The 21,820-nt window shown below is 35.9% G+C and overlaps 1 protein-coding gene across 4 annotated transcripts in view; it reads right to left on the bottom strand.

The window, feature by feature from the left end:
* Zfand3 (zinc finger AN1-type containing 3) overlaps positions 1-21,820 on the bottom strand; it is a 316,019-nt gene that overhangs the window by 64,729 nt on the left and 229,470 nt on the right. For 2 of the 4 annotated variants that reach the window (XM_046450641.2, XM_046450640.2), the window contains exon 4: positions 620-685. The exons of the other annotated variants lie outside the window; for them this stretch is intronic. In XM_046450641.2, coding sequence (XP_046306597.1) covers positions 620-685 — 66 coding nt within the window. The remainder of the gene's footprint in view (positions 1-619; positions 686-21,820) is intronic. 4 annotated transcript variants of the gene reach the window in all.

Raw genomic sequence — 21,820 nt, forward strand, 5'->3', positions numbered from 1 at the left:
AATGGGCATTATGACTGTTCTTTAGAGAGCTGTAAGATTCATGTCTTCACGTTTAATAAAAATGTCACAGATGCACAAAAGATGTTTTTGCGACTCCAAGCATCTAAAAAGAATGATCTCAGCACATTCCGTGGCTTTAAGATGAATAAGAGAGAGTAATTTTCCAAAACTAAGATACTATGATAGTCAAGTTAAAACACCAATTTTTTACATTAAAACTTCTGTTGCTCTCTGTTCTCTAGTATTTAAACAATGTATGTTTGTTTTCGATAGGTCCAAGACTTGGACAAATTAGCCACATGCTAAAAACTGGGAAATGATCTGCATTTTTATGTTATGTTTCATGTCCTAATAACAATCTTCAGATATTAGGAGATAAACTTTGATGTCCATCTTCTTGGATCTACCTGACAACATTACCCAGTCAATCTGACCCCCAAGAACACCACTCTGATTTCTGCTCACATGCCATACCCAATACAGAGCATAGAATATATCATTTCACAATTCATAAAAGAAATCAGAGACTACCCTGGTAAGCACACCAAGTTAGAACCAGTGGCTCATTTCTATTAGGAATTCGGGTAAGGATGAATTCACATAAGAATGATGTACATACCTGTACCACAGGATCTTTTGGTTGGTGTGATTAACGAGACATGAGCTGTGTCTGTGCATGGCCCACCTAGAAACAGAAAGGCAGGCACATCAGTCAGAACATATCCTCCACATGCCCATAGTTGCTACCTTGAAGAAAGAAACCTAAAGAGGAAAGGATCAACCTGCAAATATGTACGAGGAGGGTAGTAGGAAATAGTGGTGAGTTAATTCTAAAGACCTAATTTTAGTTCAGCAATTGTCTTCTCTAGAGATCCATAGCCTCTCACCTTAAAACATGCTTTTCACAAAATAGTCACATAATTTTAAGAAGTTAAAGATAAAAATTTAATTAGAATTCGGATCTAGGTGAGAAGAAATTACCAGTAAGTTTGGGGAGATGAGTTTTTCCATAAAGCAATAAGCAGGAATATTCCCTCTTTTGATCTCAGTGGTCACTCTATCTTTGAATTTACTGTAAAACTACCCATATTTAAAGGAAAGAACCCCCCAAGGAATAACAAATTGCTTGTCAGAAGAAGTAAGGATCATTCTAAAACATAAGGAGGGCCCTGCTGACCAAGAAAGAACATTTAGTTTTATTATAAGAACTCTGATTGATATGAAGCAGAAGCATTAGACACACCTGTAACCTCCCACAACTTGAGAGGCTAAAGCAGAAGAATGGCAAGTTCAAGATAAGCCTGAGCAACTTAGTGAGACCCTGTTTCAAAAATAAATAAACAAACAAAAAGGGCTGGGGATGTAGCTCAGTGGAACAGCCCCCCTAGGTTCAATATCCAGTATTCATAAACAAAGGAAAGGAAGAAGTATGATGAAGAGAACTGTCAAATAATCTTGGTGGGCTCAGAGAGCTGATTCATAGCCATAAACTGAGAGTGTGCAAAAGATATAGTCATTCAGAGGATGAAGGTTTGAAAAGCAGTAATTTCATTCTGTAAGATCAGGACCATCAAAACATTCTGAAGTTGACATTGATACACACCCCAGCATCCTCCCCCACTGACCATGCCCTACCTTCTGAATAGAAAGTTACTATATAAATATGAAGGCCAGTGGTTCTTGACTTATCCTTGGAAGGGCAGTGGTGATAATTAGAAAGGAACTGAACACAAAAGGTAAATGTTAAACATCTATTTTGAAAAAGCTTCCCAAGTGACTATGACTAGCAAATGGGAAACACAGTTACTTGGCATAGTTGTATATCATCTAAGACAAGACTTAGTATCACTGAAGTTACTCAATGTAAAGGAAGGAACCTGATAGAACTCTGAGACCTGTTCTAGTTTATGACACCGAGATGCAAGGGTTTAAGAAGCTGGAGATTCCACTTATGGAACTTAAGTTATTTCTGAACCAAGATCAACTCTTTCCTATACTTAGGTCATATAATAACAGTAACCCTTCATAGATATAAGAAGGCACAGAGGGGAAATTCTTAAAGGTAGCAAAACAGAATAAGTTCACTGTTAACTTCAAAGACTACTTAGCACACATCTACTATGTGCCACCACAGGTTCACAGTCAGAGAGCGTATCATGCTATTAGGAAGGCAAAAATATATGTACCAGAGTAAAGAACAAGAAATGAACAACAATAACAATAAAATGGCTGGACAAAAAATGACCAAGTACCATAGTACAGAACAGGTAATAAATGTTATATGTAATGAGGAAGAAGAATGTTCATCAGTGGCCAAAAAAAAAAAAAAGTGGAAATGCAACAATTTGAAAATGAGGCAAGAATAAGTTAAAAAGTTTAGGAAGACCAGAGAGCAGGGTACTTCAACTGAATGTTTTTCTACAAATGTTACACTTGCCAGAGAAAGCTTAATATACTAAAATTCCATAGGTTCAAATGGGGCAAATGTGGCTTGAAAACATGCAATATGAAGAGTTAATGAGCCACATATAAACCTAACACCAAACCCACCTCCTTAAGAATCCTCTAGGCACTGGCTTTTTATGACTCTGCAAAATGCTGTAGTTTCTATTTCCATGTTTTGTTGGCATTCTTACTTCTGGGACACTACAAGCTTTTATGGAAGACACAGTTTAGGTCCATGATGTAACTATTCCTAACTTGCTGAATAATCCTGGGTAAGTGGTCCTTAGGTTCTTTAACCAAAAAAAAAAAAAAAAAAAAGGAGGGGGGATAATAGAATTGCCAGTAAGTCAGAGAGTTAATGGATTATCTACTACATTTATAAACTCTAAAACTTTATATTACATATCATCACTTTCTTTTCCATCACATTTTATGTTCCCAAGAATTAAGACTTATTGTTATCTGGTCATGGATCATGACTATGTAGACAGTAGGTGCTTAACAATGTTCATTAAGTGACAACCACCAGCTGTTTGACTTAATCAGGAAAGTAAAGCACATTTTTAAAGAACTTTTTATGGGGGTATAACACGAGAAGAATAAAATATAGGTATCCTATATTTCCTATATATCCAAAAAACTTAGGACCAGTACACTGTATACCCTTTATATATAAGTTTGAAAGTAATTTTACACAATATTTTTGTTGGGCCTTTCTTTTGACTGTGATCCATGACGTGTGTGCAGGCATGGAATTTTCTATTTGTGGTATCATGTTGGGGCTCAAAACCTTTTTGATTTTGAAACATTTTGGATTAGGAATACTCAACCTATATTAGAATAAATTACCCAAATCCTAAATGTATGTCCTGAGGGATTTTAACATAAACATGCACAGGTTAAGACCGATATAAAAATATTAGAACATTTTCTACATCTACAAAAATATAGATTCCCAGGTCTTGGGTCTGGAAATTTTGATGCAATAGGGAAGAATGAGCATAGGAGGCCATTAGTGCATATTTCTAAACCAGCTGAACACTAAAATATTAACAGCCCAGTTAGTTCTAGCATCTGATAACAATTTCTTCACACATAAGCTCAATATCTGGCCACGATCACTGGGTTACCACAACATAAAGCTGCACAAAGCACAAAAGCCAATGACAGCATAACTATCAGAGTACTTTATTTTAAAAGGTATAAGATAATTCATCCGGTAAAATTACAAAAGAAGGGAAGTCATCAAAACACCTAAAGAAATTTAGCTGTGTAACATTTCATATTTACAAATGTCTTAGATAATTATCAAATAAGAGAATCTTCACCTCATTTGTAGACTGAGAGTTTATCCTTTAAAAAAAGACTCTAGTGAATGACTTTCTGTAGGTTTTGGCAAATATGCAAATAACTTTATGGCTACCAAGCATATCTCAACATGAATCATCATGAGAGTGTTCTCTAGAGAGCTTGTTAAACTAACAACCCAATCCAATGTATTCACTACATTACAGTAAAGTACAAATAGAACCAGAGTTGAGCCAAGACAAATTGACAGCAAGAGTAACTGGCAGTGATAATATATTCCAGCTTTGATAATTGGGCAATATTATAAAGAGAGCTTGGAATTAAGTTTGGTTTGGTAGACTATAACCTATGAAGCACTTTAAAACCAGAGCAGAGGCACGTGAGCACCTCACATATATCCTACACTAATTGTGCTGTCATCCCAAATTCCTATACTCTCAAATAAAAGGAGCAACCCCAGGAGATGACAGTATCTAACCTTACAAAATTAATTCCAAATCAACTCTTAAAATGCATGCAGGAAATCATGGGCAACTCAAGGGAAACCTTTTTAAGTTTCTATCCACAACAAGAAAAACATAACATGGTTACCATGTGGTTACAATAAACAAAACAGTTCCGATAGCTGATGGTCAAGGTCAAAGTGAGGGCCTCTGCTCCATTAAAAAAAAAAAAAAAAAGGCTTTGACTTTTTCCTTTCTGGCCTTTCCAATGCCTGAGGGCCTGGCATATGTCCACATAAGTCACTGTAAACTCTACTCCCATTTTTAGCTAGCTGTCTTCTTTCCAAGCAGCAGGACTGAACACAGCTAGTTAAGAAGAACAAGATACGGAAATCTCTTCATGACTATAGGTTCTCTAGGTGAATGGGAAGTGAGATGGAAGGGGAAAGTATGTTTGGTGGAACTCAGGCTGGGAAAATAAATATATTTCTTAACACAGAGCAATTCAAACCATTATCTATGTCATCCAAAGAGGCTCAATCTATGAAGCCTAAAAGGCATTTATTTTAGGACTGCAATTCAGGGGAGCTGAGATTCCAGTAGAGGCTAGAATGTGTCCCATTAGAGGAGTTTAGAGTATCCTTTTAAGGGTAAAAAGGAAGTTCATTGGTCTTCTATACAGACCATATCATTGTTCTAGGAAAGAATTCAGTTTATATACTCTTCAGAATATTCATGCTTGGCAAATAATTTTCTTTTGGCATGTTAGCAAGTTCACAGAGTGGTCATCATGGCACAAGATGAAGTCTGCATCATAAAATGGAGTCACTTTTTATGACTGGAGGGGTTGGATTACTGGGGATTGTACCAAGGGGCCCTCCACTACTTAATTACATCCCAGCCCTTTATGTTTTTAAATTTTGAGACAGAGTCTCATTAAGTTGCCCTGGCTGGCCTTGAACTTGAGATTCTTCTGTCTCAGCGTCCCAAGAGGAGGAGATTATAGGCATATGCCACCAGTGCCTGGCTATCAATTCTCTATTTTCTAGCCTACATTAGTGGCAACTGGGTTTAGAAAAATAAGTGGGGTTTTTAAAATGTTTTGTTTATGTTTTTTCAAATCATGAGGTTCCTTGCTTAATCATGGCAGAATCTCTGGGATCTCCAAAGTAGTTAATATCAAGATTACCAACTTGAACTAACTTTTAGTCAATTATTATTAGTGTTTAAAAAAATTGGGGGGATAAAACTAAATTAAAGAAGCTTTTTCAAGCTTCTTCATTGTCTGAAGATATTTAATAAAACTCTAGAATTTTGCCTTTGATATTACATTCAGAGGACTTTTTTTAAATGTCAAGTTTCAACAATGTAGTTTAGAATATGCAAGTGAATAATGTCTGTAGGTAGCTTGTGATTTATGACAAGAGAAGTCTGAATAACTTTTCTTTTAGGGATGTTTCTATCTTGTTTTAAATACATATATTGCATTTGCAATTTCACATGAAATGATATTCTTCAGCTGTATTCCCAATAAGTAGAAACACAGCATTCCAATAGGGCAGTGAATTTTCCTGGGGAAAGTACTGATTTCAGCCCTCTAAAGTTGAAGACCTGGGTCAAATTTGCACATTCACTTCACTGTAATCAGCAAAACAGGGCCATATAAAGGTCTCCCATTAACTATCAATACTCATATTTCTAAATGAAATAGTAGAATAAATTTTTTCAGCCTTCCATAGGTATCAAACATATCAAAAGCAAACAGCCTCCTCCACAAAATAATCAAAACAAAACAAAAAACTGAGCTATCCATGTAGTAGTCAATCCCAAAGGTTACCAGAAAATAGTGATTCAAGAAGGAAGTAGAGAATACTGATTTGGAGGACACCTGCATTTATCCAAGGCTGAGTAAATAGAGAACAAGAGCATTTCTCCTTAACCTTAAACAGAGATCAACAATCTCCTTAAACAGAGATCAACAATCTATTCTGAAAAGTTTTGTAAAAACAGCTGTGATGATTGGTTATTTTTGGCTTCTGTTTCCACTAGCCCTCATTGGTTGCAGTTAAACTATGTGCTAAAACACATCAATTAGGAAAAATGGACTGTCAAGGAGTCAGCTAAAAATAGCCAGAAGCTCAATAATCAAACAAATATTCTACTAGCAGCCCTTTCATGGTAACCACAAAACATTAATACACAAAAATAGCCATTCCTTTTGCAGATTTATAACACTTCAATTTTCTTGCTTAATTAACATGACATTTACATAACAGTATCTAATTAATTTCCAAGGAAAGGCACTGTAGGCTAATTAGGAATGCATCATCCTTTTTTAACCAGCTTGTCAATTTCACTCTTTTATAATCCATACATTGTTTACCTTTGTGGCATCTTTTCCAAACCTGTGGTTTTACCAAGAGCTACAATTTTCCCCCTTCTCAGAACATCTTATGGAGAGTTTCTTGGAGGGGAGGAGAAGGGATGGGGACAAAAAAAAAAACCCCACTTTTCTACTGGAGATATAAACTCTGCCATCTCCTAATGTGACCATGTTAAGAATACAAACTTAGGCCTGGGGATATGGCTCAAGTGGTAGTGTGCCTGCCTGGCATGCACAGGGCGCTGGGTTCGATCCTCAACACCACATAAAAATAAAATAAATATATTGTGACCACCTAAAACTAAAAAATAAATATATTTTTTTAATATTTATTTTTTAGTTTTCGGCGGACACAACATCTTTGTTTGTATGTGGTGCTGAGGATCGAACCCGGGCCGCACGCATGCCAGGCGAGCGTGCTACCGCTTGAGCCACACCCCCAGCCCCCAAAATAAATATTTTTTAAAAACGAATACAAACTTAGTTAAAAATATTCAAATCTATATTTCAAATATTCAATCTATATTTCTTCAGCAATGAAATTGTTCTTCTTTAAAAATCTTCAACATATATGTGAAGATTTAAAATAGTTAAGAATTGATGGCAACAAATGAGTATCAGGGACAGATGAGAACACACAAGAAAATAAGTCACCTCTTTAGAAAAGAAAACCCAAGGCTGGGGTTGTGGCTCAGTGGTAGAGCGTATGCCTCACATGCATGAGGCCCTGGGTTCAATTCTCAGCACCAAATAAAAATAAATAAATAAATAATGAAGATATTGTGTCTATCTACAACTTAAAAAAAAAAAAAGAAAGAAAGAAAAAGAAAACCCCACCCTCCAACCTCACCCTAAACCTGCAATTCACAAACTGTTTTAATCAGAAAGGACACATCTAATCTGTCTACATAATTAAGTTTGAAAAGCTCCATTGATTAAAAATAAGGATATATAAAGATATAATGAGCAGAATCTAAGTTTACAGGAAATCAGCACAGAGACTAGCCCTCCCATTTCTTCTAATGAAACTTCCAAATTAAACCATTTATTAAGCTTGTTACAGAATTTAAGTGTTAATCTCCCTGTCAGAAGTTCTAATCCTAACCCAATGCATGATCTCACACTATTTAGACCTAAATTAGGGATTTATGAGAAAGGGATTTTCAAAGTGGGTCAGAACTTGCTATTGGTGGCTTATCTATTTTGCTTGAAAAGGGTTTCTCAACAAAATTTCATTACCAGTCCACCCTAATTCCCCTGAATAACTGTATGCTGGTCATCTGCAAATATTAGGGGTGTATATGCATAATTATTAGCCTATCTGCTCAATAGAAATAAAGTTAAAATTCTCCTACACTATCTTCCTCATGCAACAGTGCTAAGAGCAAACCTAAATCAGGAGTGCTTTGCATGTGCCCAATACTGACAGGCTCTTAGGGTCGAGGTAGATCTCCCTGGTTAGACCTGGAGATGTTTTAGAAGAAAGGCTTTCTCCTGACCAAGAAACAGCATGCATTAATAAAATGAGCCTCAAGGGCAGAGACAGTTTCACTCACGCTAGTGATCTAGTACAGTAATTGTTCAAAATATGTTTTTCACTATTAAGTGACGATAATCCAAGACAAAAGCAATTACTGGATATAACTAGGTATTCAGAAGGGAAGCACAATTATTAAATAAAAAAGTTGATTTCCATAATATGTATATGTTAATTTAGCAAAGCAGTTCACAAAAGTTTTGGTCTTGAGATAAACTTTTTACCTTTAAAAATTTTAAACTTTTCTTTATGTATGTTACATATTTATTTATATTTACCCTATCTGAAATTTTAATGACAAAATTTAAAAATGTTTTCATTTCAAATTAACAAAGAAAATTATGTTTCAACAAAAAAAATCATTTTTATAAAACATAATTACAATTTTAAAAAACAAAGTAAACTGGCTTAAAGACAGACACTTAAATTTTAAATCTGATCTGCATGCAATCTATTGCAATATTTATATGAAGCATCTGAAGGAAACCTGCCCTTCTACAGATAAATAGTTGGCAAAGGAAAGACTTCAAGACCCCTGAGTGGGTCTTGGGAATTGTATAAGATGCTCAGGCTACACTCTGAGAACAGAGCAGATCAATGAATCTAAAGATTAATGTATTTTTCAATTTCTCCCTACGCCTTACATGCCAAATGGCTTACTCTAATCCTGCAAATGATGTGCTGAATGCAAATAATAATAATAAATTTGCCCATTCTCAAAAAAAAAAAGTTAACATTTAAGAAAATAAAGGCATGTGAGTGGAATAAACTTTACAGTCATAATTTTGAACCAGGACATTCTATTCCTGCTACTTACGTAGGAAGAGTAAAAAGTAGGTGAATTTACTCAATATCAGTTTTTCAGATGTGATAATGTGACAAAGCCCAACAACAATTAACAGTGAGCTTCTAAGACATTATCATCCTGGAAGTAAAAACCAGAATTCATTTTTGGGAGGCTAAAATATCTCTCACCTGGCTAATAGAATCAGTTCTAATTTTAGACACCATATTATCTCTTGTGACAAAGCATATTTAATATGGATATGAAATTAGGGGCTGTCACCTCTCTAATTTAGGCTTCAGTTTTGACTATTTACAGGCTTAAATAAGGCCTAACTCAGATTCCTAAATTTGCATTTTATCATCAACACAAGCATGCTTTTCATAACATTAATGGAGATACCTCTTGGCTTTGGAAGAACCTTTTTTCTTTCGTTTCTGGTTTTTTTAATAGTTCAGCTAACAAAAGTGTTCTATAAATGCTGGGTTGCATCAAGAACTGAAAGATGGCTGGAATGCCTTCCTCAGAAAAGGAAGTAACTTGTGCATGTTCTTCACAGGGGGCTTCAGGAAGAATGAAAATAAGCCATCAATTCAGGCCACAGGTACTACCCAATGGACTTTAAAAAGGAATTTAGGAAATTCAGGTGTCCTCCTTCTCTGTCTCTTTGCTGAGTTCCTCCCACAGTACCACTATTGGCAGTGTATTCAGAGTGACAGTGAATAAAAGGTACTGATAGTCAACCTTCTTGCTTTATAGACAGAAGTGATCATTGAAGAGCATACTAACAGGACCTCTCTTTGCCACTAGTACTTGAAAATGTCATAGTATGAATTATGTAGTGAGGGGGTTATACTGATATTTCAAAATTTTAAAAACTGCTTACTTAACTGGCATCCTGTTGTCTTTATTAAATCTGATTTAATTATCTTTTTGATAGATTAAGAAGTGAGATGGCTTATGAAGTAACAGAAGACATGAACATAAAATGCAAAGTTACACAGTCATTTTTTGGTACTGGCAACCCTCAATTTCAGAGAGAATTTCACAAACACAAAATATATGTAAGGTTAAAATGACTACATTTAACACATTCAAATGGATTTTCCTAGTATAATAAGTTTTTTTTTTTCAGCCAAACTTTTTGTTATAAATAAAGCTTAAAATCAGAATAGTGTCACCCATTCTCTGTACCTACACAAAATATAAAAACAATATGACAACTAGAAAAGTCGAAGCTGCGTGAAGTGTGGTTATTCACTGTGACCTTTATTTTTAGAGAAAAACACAGAGCATTTAATTTAATAAAAACATTTTTAAAAAATCAATATGTGCGAGGGTGTGTGTGTGCAGTGATGATGTTACTCAAAACCTAGTCTAAATATCAATATCTGTATAATCTTACAGGTGCCTGAGGAAATCTTTATGGGAAACTAACCTTTCAGATTTGCAGACTTCTTAAGGGACCTTAGAAAATGAAAATTAAAGTTTGCTAGTCTTCTCTCTTGCAAAGAAGAATCTTGAAAGAGGAAATTCAGATGATAGAAGAAATAGCCATGAACAAAAAGACTTATTTCACAATAGGCAGGGTGCCATTTTTCTAAGAGAGGTAGGGGGAGAGAAGAAGTGAGAGGGGGACAGATGGGCAGAGAGAGACAGACACTAATTTCCAATGTTCCAAAGTCTGAGATGAATTGTCACCACTCAAATCTCCAAATGTGATAGTGACCCTGGCTTTTGAATTGTTTATTTCTATTCCGAATGGTAGAAAGCAATGAGAAGCTTTTTTTTTTTTAATGTATCAAACACATAAAAGTAGGCTTTAAAAGGTAAAGAAAAATTAAAAATAAAAGTTTCCTAAATATTTAAATCCTTAAGTATTTACTGAGTCTATTAGAAGCAAGAACAGTATGGAGATTATGGTCATAATAAAAGTACAACATTACTACTCTTGCATTTTGGGGCCATTATTAAGTAAAATAAGGGTTAAACATAAGCATTGTGATTCTCCAACAGTGGGTCTGACAACTTAGCCACTGGTAGCCAAGGTGCAAGTAGCATATACACAGCATGGATAAGGTAGACAAAGGGATGTCTGACAACCTGGGCATGAAGGAGCAGGATGACACAAGATTTTATCATGCTACTCAGACCAGTATAAAATTTAAAACTTATGAACAGACATACTACATAGCATCAGAATTTAAGAACAGAAGCCACAAATGAGCAAGGACTTTATATATCATCTTATCCAAGCCCTGATGTTACTGAGAAGAAAACATCCAGATGTTACTGAGAAGAAAACATCACTCAAGGAAGTGACTTGCCTGAGATAACCCAGGTCATTAGGGACAAATCTAAGACCAGTAACCTTTTCAGAACATCTTAAGATGAGAGCATAACCCAGAGAATAACCTGTCAATCCAAGACTGTAAGAGTTAAGAGAGAACGCTTAACCAAAATTGGCTATGCCACTTAGTAGCTTAGCTGTGCAATTTAGAGTAAATTACTTAATCTCAAAAAAATTAAAGAAGAAAAGTTGCTTATATGTAATAATAAAATAGAGCAATTATAACAATGTAATAATGATAGAGGGAAAGGAGAGAATATAGAAACAGATGAAAACTTTTCTCTGAGACTAATGGAATACCCAAACTAGATGGGAACATGTCCACATGCAACCACACATACACACAAAATTAACTCTGACTTATACAAAAGATAACATTTCAAATAAAATTACTATTGAGTTCAATAGTATACTGAAAGAGTATTTCAAAGAATGCAAAGATGGCTTAACACTAGAAGTACATTAAAAATTAAGAGATTACATATTAAAGGATAAAAACCATGTGAAAAATCTCAAATGATGCTTAAAAAGCATTTTATAAAATTCCAACACCCAACTCTAATTTAAAACGGGGAGGGGTTTCTTTAACCTTAAAAATATATATCTACAAGAAATCTACAACCAACATTCTATTTGTGAAATACTGCTAGAAAAATTAATGTAGTTCCATTAGAGTGAATAATAAGAAAAACAAAACTATAAAGCTCAAAGAAGAAATTCTAGCAAGAAATTCTGTTCAAGAATATATAAGAAGGTTTTAATGAAGATAAACTATATTCCTATATTAGAAGGTCCCAATAGTTTTATACAAAAGTCAATTATTCTTAAATCTACATATTCAATATAATCCTTTCAAAACAAACTAATTTTTAAAGAGAACTTGACAAGCTGAATATAAAATTCATTAAAAAGAAAATTACAAAATAGCCAACAAAATTTTAGGAAAAGAAAAACTAAGGAGGACTAAAATTCCATCAGATATTAATACATACCACTAAAGTTATATTCCAGTTTTAAGATTACACAAAGTAGACCCATGGAACAAAATAGAGAGACTAGAAACCAATGTATACTTATATAATATTAATGGCATTTCAAACCAAGACTATTCACATGAATGGTTTTGGGATAACTGGTTAACCATCTGCAAAAATAAATACTTACATACAAATCCCTATACCTCATATCATATACAAAATAAATTGTGGACTGGTTCAATGGCTAAATGTAGAAAAAGATAAACTATGAAAAGTATGAACAACATAAAAATCTTTTTATAACCCTATTATTCAGAAAGCCTTAAGAAAGATGCAAACCTAGAAGACAAAAGATAAACATATCTAAATTAAAAAAGTATTTTCTAATGAACTATGAGGTACCCAAATCACAATTAAAAGACCAGTAACATACCAGAAGAAAGAAATTTTAATATTAAGTAAAAGGACAAGTTAAAAGTACTATGTGTTATATGTTCTTATTTATATAAAAATAAGCAAAACCTACATAGTATATAACTGTGACCAAAAAAAAATACCTTCTAAAATGAATAAACATGGTTATTTCTGGAAAGAGTGAGTATTTGATGGTGGAGGGGGTAGAGGCATTAAAAGAGTATTTTCACTTTCTATTCAATATAAACCTAAATCTTTGTAATTCAAAAGATAAGAATGTAGTCATTCTTACTTAGAAGCAGGATTAAAAGTTTAGAAAAAGAGAAAAAAGCCAGCAGATGAGTACTTTAAAAATCATGATTCTGCTTTAATTTGGTTCTTATTTTCATCACAAATTGGAGGACAGATGACCACAAGTTGAAGTACTTGAACAAGTTCTGCCCAGAAAACATTATGAAACAAAATAATACCTATAAGAAAACACTGCTACCTACTCAAGTCTTTCTGCATTTTGATGAGGATTAAGTTAATGATTCTGTACACTGATTCCTGGTGAATTGCAGACATTCAATTCAATATAGCCTGTAACAGTACATTATCAAATGATACTACAAAGTATCAATTGTTTTAGAACAGTGTCCTAATAACAGCAGCATGCTTTACAGAACCAGCTTCAGGATTAATAAATAAATGCACAAGGAAAAAAATCCCTTAAATTAAAATCAAAAGAGACACTTAAAGTTTGGGCATTCTTCATTATGGAAAAGAATCTTCTACTTTGAGACTATTATATATCAGAAAAGCTCCATCTGTTGTATAATTATCTCTGATAAATGGCCTGATGCTTTGAGCTTCATTAAAGAAAAGCACACACAGAGAGAACTGTAAATAAAACTCCCCACCATATTTCACTTAAAACCAGTCCAGCAGGAAGTCATAAAATATTTTTAATAGGTAATATTTCCCAAATGCTTTACTAGAAAAAAAAAGCCAGCCTATTTTACCCAATATCTGTCCTGTGGAAGAAGACAATCTGGAAAAGGGAAAACTGATTTCATTTAGAGATTATGAGAAATGTTAGTAAAAACAAACAAGTTTAGCCACTTGGTGGCAGTGACATGAATTTTTCAGAGGAAAGATATGGCTTTGTCAGATTCAGAGGCAATCTAGTAAGGACATCTGCTAAAAGGCACTACCATTTTTTCCTCCCCCAGCCCTCCCTAATCCCTGGGGGGAATAGGTATCACCAGAAACCCGTTTCCAAGGAAACAATTAGAATCTCCCTCAACAAAAATCAATTTAACCACAGGTAAAAAATGTTTTAAATTTCTATTTTGGAAATTAGTATCACATTAGAGAAAGTCCAGACAGTATATGGAAATAAAACTTTGATCAGTAAAAATTTTCCCTATCTTTCTGGTTAATATGGTTTTTACTTTTTAAGTGTATTTTCTTTAGGTTACCATAAAAGCATCTCTTGGGTAGATGCAGTAAAGAAAAGAGAAAAAAGCATAACACAGGGACTGGGGTTGTGGCTCAGTGGTAGAGCACTCGCCTCGCACCTGGGAGACGCTGGGTTTGAACCTCAGCACCACATAAAAATAAATAAACAAAATAAAGATATTATGTCTATGTAAAACTAAAAAAAAAAAAAAAAAAAAAAAAAAAGCACAATACACAGGTCCAGATTTGAGCTGTGGCCTAGTCTTTGGCCTTGCTGTGTAACTCAAAGTATATCACCATTCAAACCTCCTTCTTCTCATTTGCGGACTAGGAAGGGAACTATCTGCCCTACCTGTGCTAAGCGCTGTCAGAAAAAACCCATTAACATAATGTTTGTCAAAGTGCTTTGAAAATGGGTATGCAACCTTCTTCTATAAAAGGTCACTGAATCTCTACAGCAACTATGGATTCTGCTGTTGTCCACAGCAGCAGCCATAGACAGTATATAAATGAACAAGCGGTGCTGTTCCAATACAACTTCATTAATTTCCACACTTTACAAAATACCATTCTTTTGGTTTTCTTCAACCATTTTAAAAATGTGAAAATCATTCTTTGCATACAGGTGGTACAAGAACAGGTGATGGGTTAGGTATGGTCCATATGTTGTAGTTTACAAGCCCTGTTGCAAACTATAATTTTATAAATGGGTTGGTAACTATTTAATTCTTTTTTTTAAGTTTATTTTTCTATTTATTTATTTTTATGTGGTGCTAAGGATCAAACCTGGTGTTTCTTAAGTGATAGGCAAGCCCTCTACCAGTGCTGGGGATTGAACTCAGGATCTATCACATGCTAAGAAGTGCTTTACCACTGAACTACATCCCCAGCCCTAATTCTAAATATGTGCCTCTAGAGCTTAAAAGAATATTCTCTATAAGGTAAATCCTAACTCAGAATGAAGAATATCTGAAAACAGGCCTATTTCTTGACAATAATATCTTCTTTACTAGCAGGCAGTTTACCAACTCTCTTCCTCTCCTAAAAAGAAACAGACTAGCTAAGGCTCCTCCAATACTTCCATCTTATGCTTACAGGACTACACCCCAAACCCAGGTGGATGCGCACACTGTGAAGCTGTCAAACAGGCCAGAAGTAGCGATGCCCAGGCCTTTAAGACAACAGAAAGTTGATCTGCAGAACTGATGAAGGAAACATTTTCTCATCTTTTAAGTCTAATCTACTAAGACTGATTTAAGATGGGCCATCATCTCCCTATTACTTAAGAATAACAAAATAACAACTGATTTCAGTGTTCTAACAACCTGACATTATCCTTTCCAATCTGTGTGTTCGAATGCTGGGGATTGAACCCAAGACCTGAGGCATAAAGGTGAATGCTCTACACTGAGCTATATCCCCAGTCCTTGATATTATCCTTTCTTTCTACAAAAGTTGGATCAAGAAAAAAACTAAAGATGACATTAGCAAGATGGCTGAACAAAGAGCTACTTACTGCTTGTTGTCCCCACAAAGAGAGTTAACAACAAAGAATAAACAATTATATTCTGACCAGAATGAGTGAGGAAGTACAATGAAGATTAACCAGGTAAAGCCAGGATTCCTGTTGAGTACAAAAAACCAGGTAGCACTACAGAGACATGAGCAGGGCACCATGGCTCTGCAACCAGCTCAGAGCCAAGACAGACTTCTCCTTAGACGGAAAAGATAAGCTGGAGACTGCACCACCATCAATAATTCCATCACTACTGCAAACTTCAGCAATCACAGGAGATCTTTCACCACCTTCAAAGGTATCAAACAGTTTATGGAGAGTTAAGAATTCAAATGACTATAATGTCCTAGCTGTAATATAGGACCCCATATTGAAGCACCCCATTCCCTGTGACCGAAGTTACTACAACTCTGTGCCATTTTGAAACTGGGCCAGCTGCTAGAGTGTATCCCATTCTGAATGCTAATAGACACAACATACCTTGATTTTTGAGATTCTGCCGTCATTCTACCATACTCATGTGTGGTTGCAGAACCTCAGCCATGGTTACTCTAGGCATCTAATCTAGGCACAGCAGAAAGGTCAAGACCTTGGCTTTCTGATCCATACAGCACCCCATGCCCTAAGGAACAAGAGGACTTGCACAGAGAGGAAGCTAATATACAGACAGTGGAATGACGAAGTCCATATGTGCCAACAGTCATCGAACAGCTGGCCAGGTGTTGGGGATACAATTAACTGAGCAGCAGTGTCACCTAAGCTGGATTCATCAACCAGCCAGGCAGTAGCCCCACCCATCAGAAAGCCTTCTACACAGTCAGCCAGCCCATAATGTCTGAGCCTAGCCTGACAGCCTTCACCAGAATGACTGTATCACACACTGCAGTCACAAGTACTAGTGGCTTAAGTTACGATAGAACAGCAAACATCTCTGATAAGGATTATAGCTGAAGAAACTTCACTGATAACAGATTCTGGATTCTGCTAAGAAACAAAGCTAACACACTCTACTCAATGAACACCCTAGCATCCATCCACAGGAAGAAATCTCTTTCTACTCTCCCATCCCCCCCCCCCAAATCACCATAAAATGGGAAAAGGTAACTGTCTGATGAGATGCTCAGATATTAACACATAGCACAAAAAACATGACAAGCAATGAAACACGGCACACACATGGAGACACAATAATTCTTCAGTAACAGACACCAAAGAAAAGGAACTTTATGAAATGCCTTTATGAAAAGAAATTTAAAATAATGATCTTGAGGAAGGCTTGAGGAGATGTAAGGGAATACAAACAATTCAATGGAATCAGCATCCTCTTGGTAGGCAAAAAGTATTCTATAAAATTCAACATCATTAGCCAAGTACAGTGTTGCACACATATAATCCCAACAACTTTGGAGACTGAAGCAGGAGGATCACAAGTTTGAGGTCAGTCTAAGCAACTCAGTAAGATCCTGTCTCAAACTTAAAAATAAAATGACTAGAGATGTAGCTCAATGGTAAAGCACTCCTGGGTTCAATCTTCAGTACTAAAACAAAACAAACAAACAAAATGTCTTCAGGAAAATAACTCTCTATGATTAAGGTCACAAATGAAAAAAAAAAAAAAACAGCTAACATGATACTAAATGGGGAAAAAAATCAAAAACATTTCCTCTAAGGTGTAGAATAAGACATGGATGCCCACCTCCCATTATTATTCAGCATAGCTAACCATAGCAATTAGGCAAGGGAAAGAAATAAAGGGCATCTAAATTGGAAAGGAGGATATACAATTATCTTTGTTTGTAGATGACACAATCTTACATACATAAAAACCTAAAGATGCCACCATAAAACTCTTTCACTCCAATAACAAAATAGCTGAGAAAGAAATCAAAAAAGCAATCCTGTTCAATAGCTACAAAAAACATGCTGGGAATAAATTTAAGTAAGGAAATAAATGATCTCTATAATAAAATCTACAAATAATGATGAAAGAGATTTAACAGTGGGCGGCTATATGGTTGGTTGGTGTCTCTCTCTCTCTCTCTCTCTCTCTCTCTCTCTCTCTCACACACACACACACACACACACACACACACACACACACACACACATGGATATCCCATTCGTGGACTGGAAGAACTAGTACTATGAAAATTTCCATACAACTCAAAACAATCTACAGATTCAGTGATTCCTTTTATTTCAACAGGGAAAGTATCTTCACAAAAATAGAAAGTACAACCCTAAAATTCATATGGAATTTATAAAAGACCCTAAGCCAAAGCAAACCTGAACAAAAAGAACAAAGTTGAAGGTATCATGATACCTAACTTGAAAGCATATTACAAAGCTATAGTAACCATAAGACCATGGTATTGGCACAGACACAGGGACCAATGGAATAGAATAGAGAATCCAAAAAAGAAATCCATGCAACTAGAGCCAACTGATTTTCAACAAATGTGGCAAGAACATATGCACTGGAGAAAGGTAACTTTCTTCAAAAATGATAGTGGGAAAAAGGGATTGTGCAATGGAATGAAACTAGACCCCCTATCTCCTACTCTATACAAAAATGGTTCAAAGACTTATATGTAAGAGCCAAAACTATGAAACTACTATAAGAAAACATACTGGAAGCACTTTGGGATATTGGTCTGGGAAAGATTTTTTTTTGGATACAATCCCAGAAAGATAGGTGACAAAAGCAAAAATTGACAAATGGAATTTGTCATATTAAGAAACTTCTGCATAGCAAAGGAAACAATATAGTTAAGAGACAACCAATAAATGAGAGAAAATATGTGCTGAATATTAACTTAACAAGAGATTAATATCCAGAAAAATAAAGGATTCAACAGCAAAACTCCCCAAATAATCCAATTTAAAAGGGAAAAATTTCAAGAAATGACAAATAAACGGCCAAACAAGTTTATGAAAAACTACTCAACATTATTAATCATCAGGGAAATGTAAATCAAAATAATGAGATCGTATTATCTCAGAAAGGCCATTATCAAAATGACAAAAAATGGCAAATGCTCCATGGATTGGAGAAAGGCGAACTCTCATACACTGTGAGAATGTGACTGCTACAACCATTGTGGAAAAGAGTATGGAGGTTTCTCCATAAATAAGAACTAGAACATCTAATCTAGTAATTTCAGTACTATTGTATATATCTCCAAAGGAAGAAAATTGGTATGCTAAAGATAAACATGCACTTCTCTGTTTATTGCAGCATTATTTATAAAAGCCAAGGTATGGATCAACGTAGGTGTTTATCAATGGATAAATGCATAAAGAAAATGTGGTACATATACATAATGGAATATTATTTAGCTATAAATAAGAAAAAGAAAGTTCTGCCATTTGTAGCAATATGGATGAGACTGGAGGACATTATATTAAATGAAGTAAATCAAGTACAAAAAGATAAATACCACACTCTCACTCATCAGCCAGCCCAGCATATGGAGGTGGCCTTGTTAGTTGGACACTTACGTCCTCTGGTGATAGAAAGGTGTTAGTAGCAGTCTCCTGTTGTAACTTTCCCCCTGATGGCTTTTTCTGTTTTACACTTTCTTTCTCTGTCTGACTAACTTGAGAGGCCTTCTCTTTTACTTGAATCTTTTCCTCTGTCTGACTAACTTGAGAGACCTTCTCTTTTACTTGAATCATTATGTCTTCTCCTTCCTCTACCATTGTCTGAATTGAAGGCTTTGGACCAAGCAAACAAGATTCGAACATCCACAGTGGCAATGTGCCCACTGGCAGAGTCCCTGGGGTTTTCTTTTCTATTCTTTTTAAATCTTCACCATGATGGTTCCATTGTGATATATTTAACAACTCCTCCTTAAAAAGCCATGGGCTACATTTTTGTATTGTATCAACGTATGCCCTGACCGTTCTTGATTTTACTGAGATGCCTCCTTCCTCTAACAATTTACTTAACACTCTTTCAGTTTGTTTTTTACTAATTTCTGATCCCGTATTTCTACTATAATACAACCCAACAAGATGACGCCAAACAAAGCCGAGACAGAATGAAATAAAAAGGGAACAACAAAAAGTCATTATAGCCTTTCTATCCTCCTGACATGTGCATCCGTCCTTTCTCCCTATCTGTTCCTCAGACGTAAATAGTTTTTCCTCAGATGTGAGCGGTTTTTCTTCTGTCTCACTCATCTCCAGGGACAGGCAACTTAAAACAAAAGTGAAGCAAAATAAAAGAGGCTGTAACAACCTATGGTCCTCAAGCACCCTTCACTGTAAGCATGGTCGAATCCATTAACAACTTGAACATGACGCCAGCAGATTGAGCTAATATGTGTAAAGCTGTGCTAAATGGAGGACAATACCTGTTATGGAAGGTTGCCAATGAGGAATTTTGCAAGGAGACGGCTAGGAGAAATGCAGCAGCTGGTTATCCTCAGAGAAATCTAGATATGTTGTTAGGAAAGGGACCTTATGAGGATCAGCAGCAACAAATTGCATATGATCCTGGTGTATATGCACAAATTGCTGTAGATGCAATTAAGGCATGGAAGACTTTACAAGGACATGGAGGTTTACAAGGTCAATTATCTAAGGTAATACAAGGAGCTAATGAACCTTATGCTGAATTTGTAGATAGGCTTATTCAAACAGCTACCAGAGTTTTTGGGAATACAGAACAAGCAATGCCATTACTAAAACACCTGGCTTATGAGCAAGCGAATCGTTGGTGCAGAGATATCATTAGACCATAGAAACATGAAGATTTAAACACATATATTAAATTATGTAGAGACATTAATGAACAAGAGCAAGTCGTGGCAGCTGCAGTAAAACAGGCTTTAGATGCCAGAGACATTAATGAACAAGGGCAAATTGTGGCAGCTGCAGTAAAACAGGCTTTAGATGCCAGGCCAAGAACATGCTACAATTGTGAACAAACAGGACATTTTAAAAGGAATTGCCCCATTGGAGGAGGGTTTAACAAAACTAGGTATCAAAGGAGTAGAATACCAGGTATTTGCCCACGATGCCGTAGAGGGAGACATTGGGCTAATGAATGTCGTTCTCAAACCACCATAGAGGGTACTCCATTATCAAAAAACAAACAAGGACCAGGTGTTTATCCACCATATCGTGGAGAAAGGCATCGGGCTCCATTGCCAAAAAATGGACAGGGGGGCCCAATGCTCCGGGGCCCAAAACCACAAATATACGGAGCACTGGAGGAACCCAGCAACCCCATCAGGGTAGTGCCCAGGACACATTGTCCATCAGATCCCTCATCAGACAAACCAGAGGGAGCGCAGGGTTGGACATCTGCGCCTCCGCTAGAGCAGTACTAACTCCAGAGATGGGAGTTCAAATCATTCCCACAGGGGTGAAAGGACCTCTTCCCAAAGGAACAGTAGGCTTATTATTGGGACGCAGCTCTTCTACTCTAAAAGGACTTATGATAAGTCCTGGGGTAATTGATCCCGATTATGAAGGTGAAATAAAAATTATAGCCAGTTCTCCAAAGGGTATATCAGTAATTTCACCAGGAGATAGAATAGCACAGTTACTAATAATACCCAGCCTACATGATAAATTTTCCAGTCGTACTGTAGAAAGAGGTTCCAAGGGATTAGGCTCCACAGGTGTAGATTGGGCTATGCTTTCTTTAAATTTAGATTCTCGCCCCATGCTAAAACTAAATATTCAAGGACATGAATTTAATGGGCTACTGGATACAGGTGCAGACCTTAGCATCATCTCTCGTCAAGAATGGCCAAAACATTGGCCATTACAACAAGCCACTCAAACGCTTCGAGGCCTAGGAGTGGCGACTAATCCCCATAGAAGTGCAATGGTATTAGATTGGAAGGATCCTGAAGGATGTGAAGGAACTATACAGCCATATGTATTGGATCATCTTCCCGTAAATTTATGGGGACGAGATGTCCTAGATCAATTAGGTTTGACATTAACAAATAACATCAACCAAAATGAACCCACTATTATGACTACACAAGGTTTTAGGAAAGGAAAAAGATTAGAAAAACAAGAACAAGGTATAGCAGCACCAATACAAATAGATCAAGGAACAGACAGACATGGGTTGGATTTTCAGAAAGGGCCACTGAGACAATCAAAATTACTTGGAAATCAGAAAGACCAGTATGGGTTCCTCAGTGGCCCCTGACTAAAGAAAAGATACAAGCAGCCCATGACCTGGTCAAACAAC

The sequence above is a fragment of the Marmota monax genome, unplaced genomic scaffold (assembly GCF_021218885.2).
Source record: "Marmota monax isolate L192 unplaced genomic scaffold, Marmota_monax_Labrador192_F-V1.1 WCK01_AAM20220418_F8-fsc00127, whole genome shotgun sequence".
NCBI classification, from domain to species: Eukaryota; Metazoa; Chordata; class Mammalia; order Rodentia; family Sciuridae; genus Marmota; species Marmota monax.